The 24,065-nt window shown below is 41.9% G+C and overlaps 1 protein-coding gene across 1 annotated transcript in view; it reads right to left on the minus strand.

Moving 5' to 3' along the window:
- Positions 1-10,095: 10,095 nt before the first annotated feature.
- LOC139464918 (mucin-5AC-like) overlaps positions 10,096-24,065 on the minus strand; it is a 49,439-nt gene continuing 35,469 nt past the window's right edge. Inside the window, exons 44-67 of the mRNA XM_071246518.1 lie at positions 21,530-23,905; positions 21,314-21,391; positions 20,878-21,203; positions 20,280-20,415; positions 19,656-19,819; positions 19,071-19,251; positions 18,799-18,930; positions 18,118-18,425; positions 17,653-17,803; positions 17,140-17,250; positions 16,654-16,944; positions 15,954-16,147; positions 15,171-15,266; positions 14,832-14,982; positions 14,557-14,679; positions 14,192-14,251; positions 13,688-13,903; positions 13,484-13,530; positions 13,268-13,322; positions 12,641-12,885; positions 12,137-12,220; positions 11,831-11,965; positions 11,373-11,424; positions 10,096-10,805 (exon numbers count right to left, since the gene is read on the minus strand). Coding sequence (XP_071102619.1) covers positions 10,459-10,805; positions 11,373-11,424; positions 11,831-11,965; positions 12,137-12,220; positions 12,641-12,885; positions 13,268-13,322; positions 13,484-13,530; positions 13,688-13,903; positions 14,192-14,251; positions 14,557-14,679; positions 14,832-14,982; positions 15,171-15,266; positions 15,954-16,147; positions 16,654-16,944; positions 17,140-17,250; positions 17,653-17,803; positions 18,118-18,425; positions 18,799-18,930; positions 19,071-19,251; positions 19,656-19,819; positions 20,280-20,415; positions 20,878-21,203; positions 21,314-21,391; positions 21,530-23,905 — 6,059 coding nt within the window. The 3' untranslated portion in view covers positions 10,096-10,458. The remainder of the gene's footprint in view (positions 10,806-11,372; positions 11,425-11,830; positions 11,966-12,136; positions 12,221-12,640; positions 12,886-13,267; positions 13,323-13,483; positions 13,531-13,687; positions 13,904-14,191; positions 14,252-14,556; positions 14,680-14,831; positions 14,983-15,170; positions 15,267-15,953; positions 16,148-16,653; positions 16,945-17,139; positions 17,251-17,652; positions 17,804-18,117; positions 18,426-18,798; positions 18,931-19,070; positions 19,252-19,655; positions 19,820-20,279; positions 20,416-20,877; positions 21,204-21,313; positions 21,392-21,529; positions 23,906-24,065) is intronic.

Consider the following 24,065-nt stretch of genomic DNA (forward strand, 5'->3'; position numbering starts at 1 on the left):
AAAACTGTTGCCGTGAGGTGATTATTAATCTTGTCATTGTCATTTCCAATGCTCTCGCTTTTTATTATGCCCCCCTGTTTTTTTTATAGAAAACATGTTTCCTTGTGAAAGTTAACTTGAATAAAACATTAATAATCTTCAATGAAGATCTTGATTTTGGAATTTGTTTCTTGGTCTATTTCCTCTTTTAAATATGATACAGATATTATCAGCTCAATATATCATCACCACGAATCCTTCTCCCAAGGAGAATGATGATTGTATCACATACGAAGTGATACTTGTACAAATATTTGCCCCCCTGTCAAAAAACTACGGCCTTGGTGTGTCATCATACCCCAAAGGCATGAACAAACCAAAATGCTTAAAGTTATCTGACTGAAAGATATTAACTGGCACTTTATAGTGGTCCCACTGCATTTTCAGTCAGCCTTGCATTGTCCTTCACTGGTTGAAGCTGCTGGGTATGAATAGTATTTCTGAGGCTACACATTTAGTGAAGGGTTTACCATATTTTTTGCTCCAAATTGCCAATCTGGTTGGGCCAAAATATAAATGAAATTTTGACAGTAACCACAGTATAAATACACACTGGCCAATAAAAGGTTCAGGCGTTATTGTAAATCTCTTGTGAAAGTTAACTTGAATAAAACATTAATAATCTTCAATGAAGATCTTGATTTTGGAATTTGTTTCTTGGTCAATTTCCTCTTTTAAGTATGCGACAGATATTATCAGCTCAATATATCATCACTACGAATCCTTCTCCCAAGGAGAATGATGATTGTATCACATACGAAGTGATACTTGTACAAATATTTGCCCCCCTGTCAAAAAACTACGGCCTTGGTGTGTCATCATACCCCAACGGCATGAACAAACCAAAATGCTTAAAGTTATCTGACAGAAAGATATTTACTGGCACTTCATAGTGGTCCCACTGCATTTTCAGTCAGCCTTGCATTGTCCTTCACTGGTTGACATGGATTGTTCGTGACATGTGTTCCACAGATCCTGATTCAAGCAGAAGACTGGGGCAGATGGACTGTGTCAGTGTCCACTACCTCGGTGCCGAGGCAACTGCTGATGGTTATAATATGGTATGAAGTTGACTGTGCAGATTTGCATATATTGAATCCCAGTTTCATGAGACAACATTAAGAGGCCTTTTTTATTGGTGTCATGAATATATAGACCCTCTCAAAGTGTTTGCTTGAATTTGACCATTAACACTGTGGCTTTCCCAGCCACATAGTGACAACAGAGATTAGTGACTAGGATCCTGGGCAATTCCCTGATAATTATTGATAAGGAGAGACTGAAAGTCAAGCTCACTGTGTCGTTTCGGTTAAGTTAAGTTTTAGTCGCACATTTTAAAACCGCACCTTTCCCAGTGTTTGTTGTTTCTAACCCTAACACTAACCTTTACCAGTGTTTGTTTCCAGGCCTCTCTTTCAGAGTAAGCTGGAAGTTTTGAGTAAAGTTGGGCTCAGACCCAGACACTAAACAGAGGAAGGTGAGTTCACCACTTATTCATCACCCAGGGGGGCATGGGTGGGCTAAAGTGTCGTAATCTACTTTGCAGAGGTGATCCCTCAGACGTGCCAGAAACATTTGATCGGGGTTCTATATCCACCATGATTAAGTTTCTCAGCACTGTTCAAACCCATGCTCGCGAATAAGCGTTAACTGTTTAAGGCTTGCATTATTTCGGGCTTTCCTCCCACATCAAGGTGACACGGCTCAAAGTAATTGAAATACTGTGCACATTGTTGTTAAACCAAACTCATTCTCAATTACTGAATACCAAGCTGTTTTAACTCATCTTGACATGGGTCTTCGTAAGTCGTATGTCCGTCAGCCCGCCCGTTCGCCCTTCACTTCGCTGTCAATTTGTTGCTTGATCTATTGAGCAATGAGCTTCCAATTCATTATACTCAGACGCAGTGATTGTTTCATTCAAGTTTGAAGTCGTTTGTACATTGAAGACCCCAGGTCCACCTTTCCCCCTCTCATCCTTTGCATTTTCAGCTGAGTTAGATGATGTGATCAAGAGATGTTGTGTCAGGCGAGCCAGGCTTCTTGTTTCTCCTGTCTGAGATGGACGTCTCAGTTGCTCGCGAACCTATTCCTTGTTACAACTTTCTGTGATGGAGATGGTTGATCGCAGTAGCTGCTGGGTATGAATAGTATTTCTGAGGCTACACATTTAGTGTAGGGTTTACCATATTTTTTGCTCCAATTTGCCAATCTGGTTGGGCCAAAATATAAATGAAATTTTGACAGTAACCACAGTATAAATACACACTGGACAAAAAAAAGTTCAGGCGTTTTAGTAAATCTCTCAGTGAGCTATCATATCAAGATAAGAAGGAATACATATACAAGATGTTGGGGTAACTATATTTACTATTTGTTTGAAGATTCTTCTTCTTTACTAAGTCCTGATAAATACATGTGATGCATATCATATTTTCTGTAGGATCCTAGATCTAAGGGCGGTATAGACTATTTTGAGGATTGTGTTTTTAGGAAGGAGAGGTGAAAGGTTATAAGGCTGACGAATTCGAAGAGCCCACTGAACCGTCAATGTCCATCTCTTCTGCCAAACAGCGATCCAGACCAGGTTGAAAACCATAATTTGGATGTTAATAGATATATTAGCAAGTAAGTTCACGTGTTATTGTAGTTCTGATTTGTGTCTCTATTCAGAAATATTTGTATGGGCATGGGTTGTCCAGTGTCTCAGGAACTGCATTTTGCTGTGCAAAGTTGCCTCTCTTGGGCGTGCCAGAAACCTTAGATCGTGGGTTTCAATCCCAGATTTGCTCTGATTATAATTCTTGGTTTGTCTGCACCATACACATAAATGACCATGATCATTGTTGGTTTTCCTCCCACATCAAGCTGACACACTCTTATACTACTGAAATGCATGTACTTTTCAAAGTGGTACTAATCCACCCACTCAGTCACTACTTTATTTTTTCTGGTACAATCTAAGACCTGCATCACTTCTGGCTTTCGTAACACATGAAGCTGTCACGCTATGATCATGCTGAAATACTGTTGAAAGCCGCGTTAAGCCGAATTCAATCTCACCAAGGAAATGTTGGGTATAGTATACTTTGAGAAGGGGGAGGTAATCCCCTGTTTTCCCTCTCTCTCGCTCTTCAGTGAAGACAGGTTTTGACAGGACGCCAAGATCCAGGACGAAGACTTTGATTCGGATAACTTCTTTGACACCCTGACCAGTGAAGACATGCTGGCTCTCACAGACGACGTCAACTGGGATGAGGAGATTCACGAGCCTGATCTCAAAAAGAAAACAACTCTGTTATGATGATGTTATATGACAGTGTATTTTATTGTAAACAATGATTGTAACTATATTGCATTATTTCTCTTGAGATTCAGTAGAAGTTCATTGCATCGTATTTGGACGCTGATAAGTTGTCAGGAATGTGATATTATTTAATGTAAGCATTGGTGAGGGGGTTATTATATCTAGATGCACGAATTATCTGTAAACTTCCGGAATAGCATGGATGGCTGTCAAGTGTTATAAAAAACATTGGGAATATTCTGTTATGTTCTTCTGACACTGGACTGTGCTAGCACTGTGCGGAAAGTTCTGCAAGCTGGTTATAGTTACACTATATAAGTGGAGCGGGCTCGTGCCTGTCTCATCTCACATTTCATCTTATATAACATCAAGACCAGCTTTTTGTGTGAAGATCACTTTTCATCCTGGTGTTCAGCCGAGAGACCTATCTCGGAAGCTGAGCTACTTTCGTCGTGAAGTAATTCTTTTTCTTGTCTTGGTCATTTCTACTGCTCTCATATTGTACACTGCCATTGAATGCTATAGAACCACTCAAAGATGTACTGCCATTGTAATTGCTGTAATTTGTGTTGATTTGTAAACCTAGTTATTTTTGTAATACAATTGTTGATTATATGCCATTTGTTGGTTGTTTGTTGGTTTCACACTAAATATTTTATGCACAGATTCATGGGGAAGCATATTGTTTCAATTTGTGAATCGACACGTAATACTGAATATCCATTTGGGGTTGTTTCTCTTGGCATATCTCTGGTGTCCATCTATGCTCGAATAGCCGAGGATAATAAGTCATCCTCGGACGAGTAGGAATAAATGGATAACTGAGGTCAGTAAGGTGTCCCCAGGTTCATGTTACATATTAACCTATCGTTTAAACACTGTCAGAGGTTAACTGAGGTCACTTTGGTTCCCCGCCAGGTCCGGTTCTACTTCAGAACACTTTCTCATGGAATGTGATGTAATATAGATAGATTACATGTATATTAGTTAGTAAATGTTATGACAAACCATTTGTATGTATAATTATGTACATGTAACAGGGATGCAGGTGTAACAAGGACATGTTGTAATTATAGAATATTTGGTATATTCAAGCGCTATCTTTCCCTCTGAAAATCTGTGCAATTCGATCAAGCAAATACAACCGTGATATGTACTAGTGGAATCGTATCTGTTTCTTTTGAACAAACATTCTTGAAACATTGACCGAAAACATTTATTTGGTAATATATGTTAAATAATTGGACCTTACCTTTCTGTAGTCCTTTAACATACAAGACTCTGTCGTGACCATACTATTTGTACTGTTCGAAATTCGAAGTCACTAATACATAGATAGTGCTGAGGAAAAATAATAATCAAATGAAGGTAGTTCTCATTGACTAGTAACATTTGACTGCTATAATTTTGAAGCAGTTTTGAATGCTTCAATTTTGCGATGAGTTGAAACCGAATAAAACTGAATGAAAATGTAAACGTAGTCATGGTGAACACTTTTGTTTCGATCTAGCAGGACTTGCTTCAAACTCACAATCAAGCACTGATTGACCAGGTCCCTGCATACTCACACCATCAACAACTGATTGGTCAGGCCCAATAATGGTCACACAGTCAAGCAGTGATTACCAGTGATTACAAAATACCAGGAGATTTTTAATACCATATTTGTTGCTTTTTTTCCATAAAATCCTTGATACATGCATTTTCCCCGGTGCATGGGATATTGGAATGATAACGTCTTTATACATATCAGGAAATGTCTGTCAACCAAACAATTACAGAGGTATATCTGTTCTAAATGTCATGGGAAAACTATTTGCATTTATTGTTGAAAAACGACTTAGAATTTGGCTTGAAATATGATATCTGAAGCTCAAGCAGGGTTTCGCTCTGGGTATTCTAGTTGACAATATCTTTGTTCTACAGTCACTTTGCTCAAAATATTTATGTAAACCTAGAGGTCGTTTTTGTTGTGGCTTTGTTGATTTCCACAAAGCTTTCGACTACGTTGATAGAAACAAATCCTGCTGTACCTGTGGGTCACTAAAGGATGTCGGGAAAACTGTCAATAGTTCTTAAGGATATGTTTTCCTTGGTCAAAGCATGTATTAAAACTCGGATATAACTCCTTGTTTTACTACTTCCAGTGGTTTTCGTCAAGGTTGCATCTTGAGCCTAGTCTCATTTATTTTTTTTATAAACGAACTTGTTTCTGAACTTCACAAAGAACGTCATCATGGTGTGTTTGTGACACAAGATATTATTGATTATTATGTATTGCTGTTCGCGGATGATGTTGCTCTGGTGTCCTAATATCTTGTATGCTTGCAGAAACAGCTTAATGTATTGCAGTCCTTTTGTATTAAGTGTGGAAGTAAGCCTTGAGAAAACCAATGTTATTGTTTTTAGAAATGGTGGAATTGTATCGAAGCATGAATATTGGGTATATGGTGATAAACATTTAAAAGTTGCAAGTTATTATACATATTTAGGACTATTAATATCCTCAAGATTAAATTAGTCCAAGGCTTGTGAGACCTTAGCGCTACAGGCATCTTAGGTAATGTTTTCTGTTTATAAATTATTCAAGGAAAACAAATATATCTCATTTTCAACAGCAAATTCAACATTTGATGGTTAAATTCTATCCATTTTGTTGTAAATATGGGGCATTAAATTTTTGAAGCCATTGAGAAAGTTCACACTTTGTATTTTAAGCAGTTTTTATGCATTGTTAAATATGCTTCAAATAGGGCAGTACTTGGTAAAACTGGTCGCTGCAGTATATGTACATAGCCAGCGGCGTGTTGTTAAATATTGGAAAAAAAGAATTAAAAAAGGAAGCTCACAGGTACCCATTTCAATGTTTCAAAATGCTAAAGCAATTAGATGGTGAAGGGAAAACGAATGGGGTGCCTGGTGTAAGATGCATATTATTTAATACTGGATTTTCCTTTGTGTGGACGAGTTTCATGTTCTTGTTATATGTGAGAAATATAAAACGTTGAGATTAAAGTTTCTACCTAATTTAGATATTACACATAAAGACAAGCAATTGATGATCAATTTGTTCAATTCGACCAATGAAGAAGTTATCAAATCTTTAGCAATGTATTTGAAACATGTAGTTAGACTCAGCTGAATATATTATACTATGTTCAAGATCACGTTGATTTTTATATATCTGTTAAAACTGAACTGTACTGTGGGCCATATGGCCTTGCATACTGAATAAACTGTCTGTCTGTCTGTCTGTCTGTCTGTCTGTCTGACACAATCAAACACTGATTGACCTCGTCCAGGATTGTCTCACCACCAATGTGCTCACACCATCAACCACAGCTTTGTCTGGTCAAGAGTTGCTGCACCAAAGTTAACACTTAGTTCCAGATAAAGTGGTCATCATCTTGACAACCATTGTTATCACAGGGAGGAAAACAAATTAAAGAAAATACATACGTCTTATAATTATTCAATATTATCAGCGTTTATGAGACATAAGTAACAATGATATATTTTGGATTACACTTTCTCAGTAAAGTACAAATTCTAGTACTATTTTGGGCCGAGTCCCAAGCGGGATTCGAACCCGTACTCACAGAGTGAGGCACCTTATCGCCAATAAACCAAGTCCCGGATCTCACCCACCAAGTCACAATAATGGAAGACCAACAATTGGTAGTCAAGATCACATACTTTGAGCATCCCTCTGATAGTGTATCCCATGCCCGAAATCTTTGAATACACAATGCCTTCTAGTAAAACCAGTTGTCGGACTTTAATTTTTGTGGCCGATTAATGGGACTCAACCAAAAAGTGCCCGAATTTTTACTTCACTTCAAAGCGTAATCCAAAATAATACTATGGCTGCATTTCTAAAATGCATTTCGAAATCAAAGACATAAGTAGTATGTTACTTAATGTGTCTGCCGATATTTACATATGCTGCAATCATAGGCGGCACATTATCCGTGTCACTGTGTCATTATCACTGCAGGACATTGCGTTATCCAATTACCCAGACATAATGAGACAATTATAAACTGCTGGCATGATGATTTTCAGTGCGGGGTATAACAATCTTTTATCACGCACCAGCGATTATAAAACACGTAAATTAAGCCGACTCCGACATGTTTCTATCTCAACACACAGGTTCCAACCTCTTGGCGATTCCGGGTCAGAACTGACCTCCAGCGGCTGTGTTTGTTGTACGACTAAATGAATCGGGTGGTCAGACTCTTTTTCTTGACAAGGTCGAGTTTCATTCCCGTAGGGAACCCTGGAAAGCGGAAAGGTATGCTTGTTGAGTGAGGCGAATAAGTGAATCGGATGGTCACGGTTGGTGACTTGGTTGATTGTTTTAATTGTTTTAAACGTCAGCAAAATGATACATTGGTGTGTAGTTTTTCTTCATTAGCGTTAATAGCATGTTTTAAAAAGTGGGCGTGTCTTGATCCGCGTATGTTGTGTGTGCTTTATGGACTTTAACGCCGAACGCGAGACCTTGTTTAATTCGGTAGGAACAAGAGCACATGAGCTATCAAACAATTATCTACTTGTACATACACCTGATAATTATTTGCTATTGATACGCGACATTTAGTCATGTGGTATCCACACAAATTGCAATATCATGCTTTGTAGGACAAGTAATTATCTTAGCAGTAATGGATACAATTATGTTTCTTGTGAACTGTACTTTTTTTTCAACAGAACTTAATAACTCGGAATCACAAGCATACATACACAAGTAATAACAGAACTAACAATTTATGAAAAAGAGAGTGCTGAATTGCAGTAACACAGCACAAGGATATATTCAGTATGAGGCCATACGGAACCGGTGACCGTGAAGGTGCAAGTTAAAGCTGGTCTTCAGCAACTTGGTAACAGGATTGGGTGGTCAGGCTCGCTGACTTTGTTGATGCATCGCAACTCTGTTGCCTGCCTGACTCTCTTGATGTCTGACTGTCTCTGGTCAGTCTTCTGCCGTTAGTTTGTCTCGTCGTCTGTCGTATCTCTGCCTGTCATCTGGTTATCTCAATGGTCGTGTATCTGTGTCGTCTGCCTGACTCTCGCTCTGGTCGTATGCCTGTGTCCAATCGTCTGTCTGTCGCTCTGGTCGTATATTTGTCTCTCGTCTGTCTGTCTGTTAGTCGCCATAAGTCTGTCTAGTGTTCTGTTCATATCTCTGGTCACATTTGAAACAAACTTGTTCCGAAAAAAATATTTTTTGCAAATCCATTTTGTTGTCCTGTCACGTGCAGGTTGACTCCTGAGAGTTTCTAGGTCTTCGGCCCTTCCCTACACTGAATCACATGTAAAACGTGGTATCTCCTAACACAAGTGATTTTGTTTGAATTATGCCTCTGTTCACCAAGCAGTGACTGGGTAACCTGTAGTAGGAGACGGTGATGTGAATGTTAACATTTAAGCGCAGTCTGCATGGGTTGAATACTCCCAAGGGAGTCCAAAATTTACAATCGAGTAGACAATGATCCAACAATCGGGGAATTAATAATACCTATCATGTTGTGAGCGCATTTAAGCAGTTATGAACTGAAAAGTGCGATACACAAATTCATATTCTACCATGGATTTGGAAATTACTCGAATCTGATTGGTCAACCACAGGCTATAAAATCACAATAAACCCCCTCTGATTGAAACAGCTGGTTTGACGGCTGCATCAACGCGGAAGCTAATATTCCTAGAAGAGTACTTTTTTCAATCACTGTCAGTAGGCGTATTCAAATAATTAAACCCACAATTACAGGGTGCGTTTACTGCAAAATTCAAAGGATGTGTGGCAATATATTTCGTGTAGAAAACACGATAAAAATCAACAAAAAGAATGTGTTTTAAGTTTTGGGGACAACAGAGAACTTGGAATTTGGCACTTTTCTATGTACGACTGTGACGTCATATCTTTGCATCACAATGAGCGATATGACGTCATAATGGTGACGCGCGTTGTAGAACGAAGCTTTGCAAAGCTTGCTTCAGGGGTGCCCACCTCATGTTAGCTTTCCAAGTTGCCATGCTTACATGCTGTCAATGCCTGTCATATGTTCGAGTGAAGTATTACGGTGTAAACAAACTGCCTGAGCATATAAAGCCCATATTTTGTTTAAAGGCTGTTGTTATTGAATCCTTAATTCAAATCCACAACCCACTCAAAACACTGGACTCAACCCATGCCGATTCACTCAATACTTTTGCTAGCACTAAAAAGTCCGTGTTTTTTTTAGCCATGGTAGAATGGATACTAACAGTTTTAGCGCGGTTAAATCTATAGGTGACCTACATGTAGCTGTACATTGAAAACACAGTATGTCTATCTCCTAAATATGTTATGATGTATATTTTAGGACGGGTGTTTCGGGTGTTGAGCCATCCAACTATCCACATTATGCATCCTTGATTTCTGCTGTTGTATAGTTGTGACTAAAATCCCGTACACCTGATCCCCAAAAAATTCTTTAGTGAACTGGGGTGGTTGTTAACTATTTAATATAAAACAATCACTTCCCCTTTGTCGCGATTTGTGGAGCATCTATTACTTCATTGATATAACATTAAATAAGTTAAAGAACGCCCCTTTTTTTCATATGACTATAGTTAATTTGTTAATCTGATTGGTGGGCTTTGCAACACATGGCCTTCCAATTCTGGGTGTTCATAAAACTTGTTTTCAATGGTATGGTTATCCTACGAAAGTACAATAAAGATTTTGTATATTAATATTGCTTTTATTGACTTCCTCACCATGATTTTGCAATAAATAAGTGTATAACATCTTGAAACAAAGTGCACATATCATTAGTAAGACATTCAATTATATTCATTGGTGAACACATTAACAACTTGTATTTTCTTTTGTCCAGGTAAACGGTTCAGAACATTGCACATTCCAGAAAATGTATAACATATATATGTACAGTTTCATTTTGGGACTAAAACTTAAACATAAATCATTTTGAGCATTGTAATCACAGGTTCATGAATAAATAGTTTTTGCATTTATGTCATGTTGTCACACGGGAATGGTGAGGATTGCACCTCTTTTGTGTCACTTTCACAGGCCTTAAGCGGAAGTGGGTTTGGTATTATGCTCCATTTGAGCATGCGCTGCAGCCACATGTTTCCGGTACGTTGTAGGTCTTAGTGATCTTCCTGCCAGTACCGCAAACAAGCTGGACAGACTTGGCTACCGTCTTGGCTGGCTGGCAACATAGGCATTTGTTGTCGAAGCCGCGCATGAGTGAGGTGTAACTTGAAGTAGAGCCACAATATCCTGCACATTCCTTGAGTTCTGGGATTGGTTCCACGTTAGAGCAAACCTCACCCTTGTCATTGACCTTGAAGAAGCCAATGGATTGCTGGACTTGTCCGAACATCAGTCTGGGAGTGCAACTCTGGCATACCGAGTTGGAGGAGTTGGTTGGCACCATATCTGCAAATACATGAATCAAGTTTGTGATAGGAAGGAGACGTTTCAAACAATCGATAAGCTGCTTGCTGTATTTGTTGTTCAACGCTAAACTCAGCAATATTTCAGGTACATGATGGCGACCTAAATAATCAACACAAGACCAGACAAACCAGTGACTGATATTATGTCCATTGGAAGCAGACCATGGACTTTCGTAACCAAGATATGCTCGAATGTCTCGGATACACCTGGTTTCATTTTCATGTCCGAGGACAGTTTTTAGATATATTCATACAACTCGACTCTGTAATGTATGTTCTGCCAGTGACACTTGGTCATGGTTTCGAATCACAGATTTACTACTTTGAAGATTCATTTTATGATGGTGTTGGTGACATGATGTGACACAGTTGAATGTTGTTCAAGCAGATCCTATTGGAACCCATTCACTCACTGTGAGAGAACAAAGTGGTACAATCAAACAATGCAAATCCTAACGCTCTTCGAATCTTTTGTAATGATACCATGCTAATCCAGGCATGACCCATCGTTGCAATTACTACATGTATGGCATTATCAAGCACCCACCTGTAGGCACGCATCTGAGACAACATCCAGTAGAATCGTAGGCCTTTTCGCTCTGCAAACACAGAATACAAAGGACACGGATTAAATACATGGATTTCTACATCTATATACTTCATTCTATATATCGAAACTAACTTGAGATCGTAGTGACGCTTGAATACGTGGGACACGAATAGATATTGCAATATTTGACTCAATTTCCCATGGCACCAGGGATATATGGACATATCTAATAACATAGTGCTTATTTTACAAGGGGGAGGTTGGGTAGCTTGCTTGTAAAAGTACTTGATCGTCATATCGAACACCCGGGTTCGATTCCCACATGAGAACAGTGATGGAGTTGATGCTGGTGTCTATCGCCATAATATGTCTTGAACATTGCCGATGCATCCAAAACTTATAACTCACTGCTTTGGCAGTGCCACTTAATACATCCACTTAGTTCTTATACGTACTCCTGTGCACACGGGCAACTTGTCGATACTTTCACACTGTATTTGGGTCTGCTGGAGGATGAAGTCGCCCGTCATAATGTCCACTGTACACATCTTCTCGAAACACTTCATAGAAGATGGGATCTTCTCCCCTTGCTGTTAAATATAGTAATAAATATGGAAATTAGTTTTCATATATTCTATAGAACATTTTAACTGCGTTCGGATATGAGATACATTTTATTGAAACGTTTACACTTAAGTACAAGATTCAAAAGTGTCCTGTTGATTATGTCCGATGTATTTTTTTAAGTTGCCTTGACGTACTTTGTAAACTTTGCCACTGTCAACGCAACCAGTCTTCATACATTCACCACAGCAGGTGCCGTCGGTGGTGCGTCTCTCCTCTCCCTGTGGATGTAAAGGGCGGTGTTAATGCATTGTCGCAGTCTGTGTGTCACGAGCTTGCGTAATAAGGCAACGACGAATTTGAATAAACATTTGAATCTTATATTAATTAATGTTCAAGTAGGCTACAAGCAGGACATATGTCCACATTGTACCACGTCATGGCTAACAAGCTATCAGGACACTGCAAACAGACTAATCAAAATCAAATGAAATCTTTAAACGGTGATATCCTATTAACTCGATATATCGTTTAAACGGTTTAACGTCATTGTACTGGCCCAAAAATTACCAACACAATGTCCTAAAATCGAAATTCCACTTGTCACGAAAATACGGACAAGTCGATACGTTTTGACGGTCCCTATGACTTCGAGTAAACTTTCACTATAACCAATTGCAAGAACTTGTCAGGACACTAACCAGTTTGCAAGCAGGACACTGTTGTTCATGGCATGTTGTTTCTGCAGTACCGCTGGTGGTGTTGACACACTGGCAGGTCTTGCACAGGCCATCCGCCCATTGCTGGCCAACAGTGTGGGTCACCTCGACTGGCCTGGGGCGGTCCACCTCCTTACCATTGGTCACAACCTTGGTCATTGAGTATCTGCAGACGGGGATGGTGACAGCCGTGGTCACCACGGGGATGGGACTCGGAGTGCCGGCAACTGAGGGACAAGAATAATATTTGTAGTATATCCTGAACCTGCTGTTCAAGTACATCAATAGAACCACATAGGTTTGACGCCAGTATGTGAAAATACTTTTTATTTAATAAACAGGAATGTAAGTATATTATTGTCAAGAAAACTAATAATTGATGTCATTGGAAATCCCCGAACGTGCAACCCTTTGTTTTTTTCAAGTCAAAGCATTGAAGTTGTTTTTTCCTGCGAAATACGAAGCATAAACATCGTGATGTTATTAATAAACGATGCATTACAGTTGGGAACATATTCAGTATCAATGGTGTTTTACTCTCGTTAAAAAATGATACAATAATAAGTATAAACATAATTCTGATTGCTAAGTATTATTAATTTTACCTACCACATGCCTTGGTTGTGCAGTTGCAGCCACCAAAGATGTCCACGACCTGGGATCCCTGAAACAAATCAGTGTCATAACGTTAGCCATATAGACCAATACCAGGTGAGGTGTTGCATTTACAAGCGCTTATAGCTTTCAGCCGAAGCTTTGTTTTAAATGAAACATACAAAGCATTGCAGGCATTGGTCACAACTCTAAATGGTTGTTTGAACTTACGAAAGCACATGGTGGTTGTGCAGGAACTGGACACTTTGGTGGACACACTGAAACAGAAAAGAAATGACATCACAAACCCTCATCCTTCTTATACGATTGCAAATTACCGTTTTTATACCATTTGGAAATATAATGTGTCCCCGTTGAATTTCTTTTTCTAACTGACTTATCATTCGGAGAGTCCGTCAGGAACAGAAAACTCACCACAAGTGTACTCCGGGCAACACCTCTCGCCGCTGTCGACCATGGTGAGGACCTCGGGCTTCATGCAATCCTTGGAGATGGTTGGGCATTGACGTGGCTCGCAGACAACCAGATACTCCTCACAGCAACCATCCGGGCTCTTGATGACCTTGGCGACCTCACCCTGGTTCAGTGGAGGCTGAACAAGGGGAGAACACTTGACATCGACACAGGCAGCTGAAACAGCAGATTATGTGCCGTCGTCTCTAGTGGTCATGGTATTGGTAATCATGTGATAACCCGAGAAGATTAGTGAGAGCAGATACAGAAAATAAAATAATCTCAAACCTTAAGCCAAATGAGGAAAGTGCGATAACAGTTTGGAAAACAAGGGAGATACACCTGGACAAAAACACCACTTACTAAATAGTTTCGTTTTTTAAGAGTATTCTTTTGGAATCGTATCTGTTTCAAATTCAATGGCAACACACGTATATTATTGTTTATATCAACCATCCGACTTACTTGGAGTAGGCACGTGTGGTGGTAGGTGGACGGTGGTGTTGGGCACAATGCCTGTTGTCACTGTAACATTATGGGTATTTATTTTACACCTTGCTGGCAGATACAGGAATTACTTAAACAGATATATTTGCTATATCAGCTACATGGTAATGATATCACATAGCTCACTGTCATAGTCACATTTGTCTCAACGAAATAAACGTGGCTTCCAAGAAACTATATTTTCTAATCAAAGTATCAAAATATTTGAACAAGTTGCTTGAAAATGTGAAAAACGTTTGCTGCGGGCGTTTCTTTAAGTGGGGTTCTTTATGAGTACAAAATAAAGTTTTACTCACACACATATATAAAGTACGATTACTTACCAATCTTGACAGATGGGGTGATAATGTCGTTGAAATGACTTGTTGTCAACTTTGGCGCAGCTGTTCCTGGCATTGTTGGTGACGGTGGTGGGGTGCTCGGCAGTGTGAAGATAGGGGTGGACACTAGAACATACAAGACACGTCAGTGAGAAATTCTTGCGATAATTATTGTTGCTGGAGACACCAACAGGGGAAATTGATGAACATGTTTTCCTCAATGTTGTTGTGAAATAACGAGGCAATGCAAAGCTCGAGATAATATTTGGATAACTTACTGCATTCGAACTCATCAGTGGTACAATCAGCGACACCATCACATCTGGCAGAATGAGGGATGCATTGGCCATTTCCACAACGGAAGTCTCCAATTGCGCATGTCTCACACTCGCACTCGCATGTATCCTTATCCAAAACGGTTGAGAGACCCTGTGAGAAAAAATACGAAATATTTCAGTCATATATGTTCAGACCGTGACATCAAGGTTTAAAACTTTTTGGATATATAGTCATAAACAAGGATATATATTATTATGCCTTAACGTTATGCGAAGTTGTGATGAAAACGATTGAAAAGAAAGCATTAATCTTTATAGTTCCCAGTTACAGATACTGACCTCTTTGCAGGGTGAGCAGGTCTTGGGCAGGCATTTAACCTCTCCATGGACACACTGGCAGGTGTCACAGTTGCTGTTTTGGGAGATTTGACCAGGCTGGACAAAGAAATGAATAATGCATATATAGCGGCCATAAAATGTCCGTGTTCCTTGATGGGAATCGAACCACGGACCTCCTGATCGAAGGTCGGATGGCTTGTCCACATGACCAAAGAGGTTTATTGTCAGCAAGCCAGGGTAAAGATTTCATGCCTCCACGACCTGCTACATATTCTCAAGCCCTACAGCCATACACCCAGAAAACAGCCATGTCCATTATCGTCTATGACAATGTCAGTCTGATAAAATATAACAAGGTGGTGATGCTGAATAATGCTTTAGGCCATAGTATTCCATCTAAACCACGAGGATCGTAAATATTCGAATATATAGACCAGATACACTAGTTGCTGAATTCACGGGCAACGATCCACGCCGTCTGGCATACGATGCAACAGTCTCATCTCGGTCTCATATTGTGACCAACCAGTCCTCTGTTTAGTTCATTTGCCACGGACTCCCAATGGGAAACACACAGAAAGGTTGTGATGATAAATTTAAATTTTAAATCATGATCTATGTATGTGATTGATTTAATCATGTCGTTTAAGTGTCCTAAGATGCTGGCTGTGGATGGAGTGGAAGTAGAAATTTACTCCCTTGCCAAAGTCCGCTTCAGTGAATCATCTTTTATCCAGTTTCATTTCAAAACATGCCTCAACGGAAGCAGTTAGGGATACTTACCAGGACAACTTGACCATCAATCATGCACGGACACTCGGCCTTCTTGACACACTGGACTCCGTCACAGTAGTAGCCGTTGGAGCATCCCTCCTTGGGGCACTGACTCAGGTCCATTCCTGTGTAGCAGGGGATGACGTTGATGGGGGGAGAAACGGATGGGCCGGCGGTGGGTGTGGCGGTGGGAATCTTAGACACTGGAAGAGATGGAATATAGTGAGTTGGGTTCACAATCAATGGTATTTCAGTTGTGTCACGGTGTGTCTGCTTAATGTGGAAGGTCAAGTGAGGTAGGGCTTCGGTATTTACGGCTCTGTGAAGCCAAGGGTATGATGCCGACAAACCACAGGAACTCGTTTTTGGTCAGTAAATAAATATATATACCCCCTATATGTCTCTACTTACATATAGGGGGTATATATATTTATTTACTGACGAATAACGAGTTCCTGTGCGACAAACCAAGGGACATAATTTGGCGAATCGAGAATTGAACCCACCATCATATAGAAGGAAGTTAATTAATATGTGCCTGAACAATAGGGAAAGAACAATAGTAGGTCGATGGATAAGATAGGCCCCTTTCCGAGTTATGTCATCAATGTCTTGGTGAACAGTGGTTACAAATCCAGTTTTTTCATCAATCAGAAAACATTCTTATTGTCATAAGACCCAAATAAATAGATCATTGGTCAATACTCACAGCATTCTGGGGTCTGTTTCAGACAGCCAAGTCTGACTTCATAGTTAAAGCACATAGGTTCCTTCTGGTCAGCGTTGTTACAGACGAGACCTTCCCACAGATTACAGGTAACCTTCTGCCCCGTCTCTCCGGAAGCGGTGTGGTCGGGTGTGGCGGTTCGGCACTCGATGCTCATGGGCTGCTGACATGTTAATGATGCCTTCTTCACCTCCTCGATTGGCTCGCGGTCGCCATTAGATGTAAGCGTTACGTGGCCAAGATCGATCCATTTGTCCCAGGTAACACATCCGGCTTAAGAAAGATGACGATATTTAATAAGTGAGTGAGTATGGTTTGTGGCGCTTTTAGCCATATTTCAACTATACATTGGTGGCATCAAGACGTTGGCTGTACACATTTTGCTCATGACTGGAGTTCAACCCAAGTTTTTTTTGGCATATCACACGAACGCTTTAATTACCGCGAGGCTACTACACCGATGCTTACCTGGAAGGAAGGGTGTGACTGTTTGGACTTGTGGGGGTACAGCGGTGGAGGAACTGCCCGGCAGGGGAGAGGCGGTTGGTTTGAGGGGGTTCACTGGTGTAGGCGACATGGCTAGTAAAATAAATTCATGGTTATAGACAACTGAAGACAAAACTATTATGTTCGTGACACACCTCTTGATCGAAGGTGAAAACAGCTGAAGGACCTTCTTTACATTCTTCTTCTATTTGTCTATTTGAACGCATATTTGACCAAATATTACAGTACGATAATGATCATTTTGTTACAGAGAATAACGTTAACCTTTAAAAAACCTATGATTCCAACTGTAACACGTTGGTAATGGTGTTTACAAACCAAGAGTCGTATTCGGAATGAACCTGCCATTCGACTCCACGGCCAGCGGATCAAATCAGCTAAGGGACGCAACTCTGCACTAGAGGATGGCGGCGCCTCAGAACACTGGAGCACCAGTGCCTTCTCTACATAACAGAAGTGCTCTGCAGCACTTACTTGGGTAGCTCTCGAAGCATCCATGGATCTCGAACCTCAGGGCGATCATGCCGCTCCATGTCTGAGGGCTAATCCTGATATAGCGGGCTCGGATTGGCGTCATGAAGGTGTTGGTCACGGGAGTCAGGTTGTCGAAGTTGCCGGAGAACATCTGACAATGAAAAATAAACTGAGTATTTGTGTACACTCAACACCACTATTTGGCATTTTTAATAATTATTGTCTTTTCGAAGATTTGCTTGTTGTTGGCGACTAATATACATTAATAGTGAATAAGCTCTCATTATATATATCCGATGAGAACACTATAATGAGTGGACTATGTCATCCACGGTATTGACATCCATAGTATTATATAAACATAGCCGCCTGAATCAAATTCTTGGAAACTTAGGATGAAAATCTAAATAAATTATTGTAGCCTTATTCCACCACAAAGCAGTAACCTGATCCCCATTTACGCACCATATCCTCTCCCTTGGTCTCTCTGTAGGCATTCCAGTTGGCACCGTCGTAGGAGTAGAACACCTTGTAGGAGGTCACGTAGCTGGGCGCCGTCGGGCGGCCCTGAGTGGTGACCCCGGTAATGATCCTGGGAGCAAGGAAGTCGACCTGGATGTACTGGTTCTTGTTCTCAGTGGCGGCCAACCAGGCACTGTTTCCTCCAAGACGTGCACTGATGGCGGAGTGAAGGCCGTCGCGGTAGGAGGAGGCGGAGATCATGTCGTTGCGGATGTTGCCGTTTGCCATACCCATTTCTTCTCTGCATCCAGCTGCACATACGGAGAGAATGGGTTATAGCATGATGTCTTGTTATGTCTCGGTGTGATGGTTTCAATTGGGACTGCGGGAAGGAGATACCACATTTGCGTTGTTGAAGGACAAAGTTGTGTGTTCATAATATTAGTGAGTTAGTGAGTGAGGGAGTTCGGCTTAACGCCGCTTGCAACTTTCTTCCAGTTATATCAAGGTGGGTCAGCATCAGTTGGGAGGAAATCCCGAAGTGATGCTGGTATTAGACGTTTACCACTTTGGTAAAACTCCCAGTCATAGGTTTCCGGCGTGCCTAAGGACACAACTCACCTCAGACGACTGGACCACCCGTGGCCCCAATAAAATTAGTCAAGGTATATAGAATTGACTTACCTGGTATGTTTGGTGTTGGGCTTGCTGTCAGTTGAACTCCGGGACTTGCTGTTGGGGTTCCACTTACGGCTTGTCCTGGGCTTGCAGTTGGGAGGCCACTTCCGGTTGGACCTGGGCTAGCTGTTGGTACGCCTATGAATGGTAATTGTTTCTTTTGTTTATCAGGTCACGTATATAACACGTAATCGTAACATCTAAAACTCATATTGGCAATGGTGCTGTTTTATTTTTTAGAGAGAAGTATTTGTCACCACCGGTAAGGTGTAACGTACCAGAGCAGTCGCAGTGGTATCTGACTCTGTAATCACTGCAGGGGATGGGGGCGTTGTCTCCGTCTTTACAGACGAGGCCCTTTTCAACTGTACACTGCACAATCTCTCCAGTACTGTAGGATGGAATCTCATCAACAGTCTCACATTCCACCTTGTCGACCTTACCACCGGGACAGAATTCCTGGAATACAAGGCAGCAAATACATTATACACCCTCCCAAATCCATTATACACCCTCTTTAATACATTATACACCCTTCCAAATACTTCATGTATCCTCCTGAATAAGTCATGCAGCCTCCCAGTTTCTAGGTTTGTCAGCACCATACCCGTGCTTGGGGATTTTGCCTCGGCCCCTTCCTAATCTAATATAACATGAAGCTGACACGCCGTGATATAACTGAAACACTCTTCAAAGCAACGTTAAACTCACCCCACTCACCCACTGACTCATCAAGGACCCATTTCAAACACATCATGTACCCCTTTCATAAACCCCATTTAACCTCTCAATTACGTCACATACCCTGTCAAATACACCAGGAGATACATTGGAATGGACTGACCAATATCGCCCATACTCACAGTGAGCTGCTGATCGGTCATGAACTCATGTTGTCCATCTGTGGCCCTGTTGGTGTTGACCCAGGCTGACCAGGTGCTTGTCACACAGGACTGTTGGGGCGCAGCAGTAGGATTTACTGAAGGACCAGCAGAGGGCACCAGGGTAGGAAGTACTTCCTCGGGAGCTACAAGGAATAGGGTTCATTGCAACTGAGATTGCAGATGGTGTCTTGATGTCTTGCATACTCAGATATACAGTGTGTCATTACATATTGAGAGAAACAAGGCATGAGTGTCCCAATTCCTTTCCTTAGTCAAACAGGATCATTGGTTCGAAAATAAGTTTTATCCAGAATATATTCCTTGGCATGTCAGCACCATGTCCGTGCCCATGTAAACACACAAATACCCGCATTAACATCAGCTTTTCCTCCAATATTTAACATCAACGATAAGGTATGAATGAAATGATTTTCATAGCGATGCAAAATCCCAACTAACGATTACAGGGAAATAAAATGCGATGGAAACGTATAATTTGAATAGTACGTTCCATTATTGTGCTTAACTCGTTTATTATATAAAGGAAGAATGCTTGTAACTAGGCTGCTTTACTGCCATTATAAAGTACCCTATATAGCTTACCCCTGCAGCCAATGATGCTGAATCTGAGAGCGATTGCACCTTCCCATACAACTGGCTGGATTCTGATGTACCTAGCAACAATTGGTGTCAACACTGTTCTCACTGCACTGTCGCCATCAAAGTTTCCGTTGAAGATCTGGCGAGATAACCAATGAATTGATACACCTATGGGTACACATGCCACAAATATCTATATTATTAGCCACATATCATGCATATTGACATTACATTGTACAACTGTTCAATAAGAAAGGAAAAAAAGTCAAACATTAATGTCACATATATTAAAACAGATTTGCACAGAGTACTGTTTATGTTATCTTGATATTTTTGTTAATCAGACTGTGTTGTACATCAGTGCATATAGAGTCGTTTATAACTTACGTGCCTTTTTGCATGATGTTTTAACGGAAACTCCTGTGGGTGCCAGAAATTGCAAAGGCAGCGTAAAGAGTTAATTAAACCAGTACACACCAAATTCAATTCCCTCGGTGACTGCTCGTTGCACTACATAAATGTGAGTTTTAAGATTATCTTAATACTTACGTAGAAGTAGCATACATACAAAGTATTGGTGGCTGAGTCGTAAGAACAGTACCTTAGGAGAGCCAGCAGTTTTTTCATAGTATTGGAAGGTCTTGCCATCGATTGAGTAAGCGATCATGAATGCCTTCACCCATTGGGATGATCCTTCCCGTCCTTTGGTGATAATAGCATTGATATATTCAGGGTGGTCAAATCTGGCTTCAATCCATTGTCCTTTGTCCATTGTCTTGGGCATCCAAGCTCCGATGTTGACTTTATCGGAAACTGCATCAATATTAGATCTCTGTGGTCCTGCATACTCAGAGAGGCTGGAGGATGCGCTAAGATGATTGTCCGGAACTTCAAGCGCAGCAGTGTTGGTCATTGGATTAGGGCACACTGAAGGAGAGAAATAGTTTTATTCAAAGTATAAAACACGTGCTGAGATGTGTGGCAGACATGAAAGATGTGTTATTTATACAATGCAGATATTTTCAAAATATACTTACTAAGCACAGGTGTTGTGGTTTGGCCAACAACTGCTGTTGTCTGCATGCCTGGGGCTACACTGGATGATGATCCAAACACTGGAAGATGTGGAAGCAATATGTAGCTTTAATACTGAGCCTAGAATTTAGTGGGATACAACTAAATCTCGATGAAAAGTAGACGTATAATCAATTATATACATAACACCATGAAGAAGAGACGATGATTACTTATACCTGGACTGGCTGTTGGGAGACCACTCTGTCCTGCACTTGGACTGGCTGTTGGAACACCGCTCTTTCCTGTTACACCTGGAGTAACGGTTGGCTGACCACTCTGTCCTGCAACTGGACTGGCTGTTGGAACACTGCTCTTTCCTGTTACAACTGGACTAGCGGTTGGCTGACCACTCTGTCCTGCACTTGGACTGGCTGTTGGTTGACCGCTCTTTCGTGTAACACCTGGTGGGCCGGCTGTTGGCTGACCACCTTCCCCTATACCTGGAGTAGCTGTTGGAAGACCACTCTGTCCTGCACTTGGACTGGCTGTTGGTTGACCGCTCTTTCCTGTAACACCTGGTGGGCCGGCTGTTGGCTGACCACTTTCCCCTAAGCCTGGAGTAGCTGTTGGCTGACCACCTTCCCCTATACCTGGAGTAGCTGTTGGAAGACCACTCTGTCCTGCACTTGGGCTGGCTGTTGGTTGACCGCTCTTTCCTGTAACACCTGGTGGGCCGGCTGTTGGCTGACCACTTTCCCCTAAGCCTGGAGTAGCTGTTGGCTGACCACTCTGTCCTGCAATTGGACTGACTGTTGGAACACCGCTCTTTCCTGTTACACCTGGACTAACGGTTGGCTGACCACTCTGTCCTGCAACTGGACTGACTGTTGGAACACCGCTCTTTCCTGTTACACCTGGACTAACGGTTGGCTGACCACTCTGTCCTGCAACTGGACTGACTGTTGGAACACCGCTCTTTCCTGTTACACCTGGACTAGCGGTTGGCTGACCACTCTGTCCTGCACTTGGACTGGCTGTTGGAGCACTGCTCTTTCCTGTTACACCTGGACTGGCTGTTGGAAGTCCGCTCTGTCCTGCACTAGGACTGGCTGTTGGGAGGCCGCTCTGTCCTGCACTCGGACTGGCTGTTGGGAGGCCGCTCTGTGCTGCACTAGGGCTGACTGATGGTTGTCCAAGAATACTTGGTGTACCCGTGGGGAGACCAGTCTGTCCTACTACTGGGCTGGCAGTTGGAAGGCCACTCTGTCCTACGGTCGGACTGGCTGTTGGTACTTTAGAACAATCAACACCCTTTGGCTCACACAACACCCTTACTTCATAATCAAAACATGTGCCTCCTACCATCTGCTTATTGTTACTGCACATTAGACCGCTGTATTTCATATCGCATGTTACACCAACCTGGCCAGATTCCGAGACGGATTTATGTGTCTTGCTGTCTCTGCATTCTAAAGCTGTGATATCTTCAGTGTGGCAAAATTGGAACTGTTGTCTGAGATTTGCAAGCAATTCCATTTCACCAGTATTGTCAGGTGTGTTACTATTCATCCACTTTGTCCATCCACAGACAGTTGGCACCGCAGTTGGAAGACCAGTCTGTCCTATACCTGGGGTGATAGTGGGAAGACCGCTTTGTCCTGCACTTGGACTGGCTGTTGGTACAACACTCTGTCCTGTAACACCTTGGCTGGCTGTGGGGAGACCACTCTGTCCTGCACTTGGACTGGCTGTTGGTTGACCGCTCTTTCCTGTAACACCTGGAGTAGCTGTGGGAAGACCACTCTGCCCTGCACTTGGGCTGGCTGTTGGGAGGCCACTTGGTCCAATGCTTGGCTGTGCAGTAGGTAAAGTGGAACAGTCGCAGAACACTCTCATTTCGTAGTCAAGACACTTTCCATCAATTTGTTTCAGATTGTTACACCGGAGACCACGTATTGCATCACACGTGACCGACTGACCAGCCGCAGATGCCATCTGTTTGGTACCTGCTACTCTGCATTCAACCCGCTTCATCATATCGTGACTGCAGACGGTGGTTTTGGTCATGAGAGAAGCAATTGATTCGATATCACCTTCGAATGGCTTATTGGGAACAATAACATCGGGATGATCAGAGTTAGTCCACGCCGACCATCCACAGAATGGAGGTGAAACTGTTGGTTGACCAGATTGTCCGCTTGGGGAGGCAGTTGGCTGGCCGGTTTGTCCGCTTGGGGAGGCAGTTGGTTGACCAGATTGTCCGCTTGGGGAGGCAGTTGGCCGGCCGGTTTGTCCGCTTGGGGAGGCAGTTGGTTGACCCGATTGTCCGCTTGGGGAGGCAGTTGGCTGGCCGGTTTGTCCGCTTGGGGAGGCAGTTGGTTGACCTGATTGTCCGCTTGGGGAGGCAGTTGGGAGTCCAGATTGTCCGCTTGGGGAGGCAGTTGGTTGACCAGATTGTCCGCTTGGGGATGCAGTTGGCTGGCCGGTTTTTCCGCTTGGGGAGGCAGTTGGTTGACCATATTGTCCGCTTGGGGAGGCAGTTGGGAGTCCAGATTGTCCGCTTGGGGAGGCAGTTGGGAGTCCTGATGGTCTAGTTGATGGAGATACGGTTGCTGAAATCACAAATTAATGTTATTAAGAGTCATAACATCTTCCTCGTTTCATTATCTGTATGTTACCAATCAAGTATTCAACATATATTAGAATACATAACCACGAACATCATTGACAACCATTAGAAAAATAAATGAAAATGAAAAGTGATAACTGTCA

The sequence above is a fragment of the Haliotis cracherodii genome, unplaced genomic scaffold (genome assembly GCF_022045235.1).
Source record: "Haliotis cracherodii isolate W230 unplaced genomic scaffold, xgHalCrac1.p SCAF_17, whole genome shotgun sequence".
Classification (NCBI taxonomy): domain Eukaryota; kingdom Metazoa; phylum Mollusca; class Gastropoda; order Lepetellida; family Haliotidae; genus Haliotis; species Haliotis cracherodii.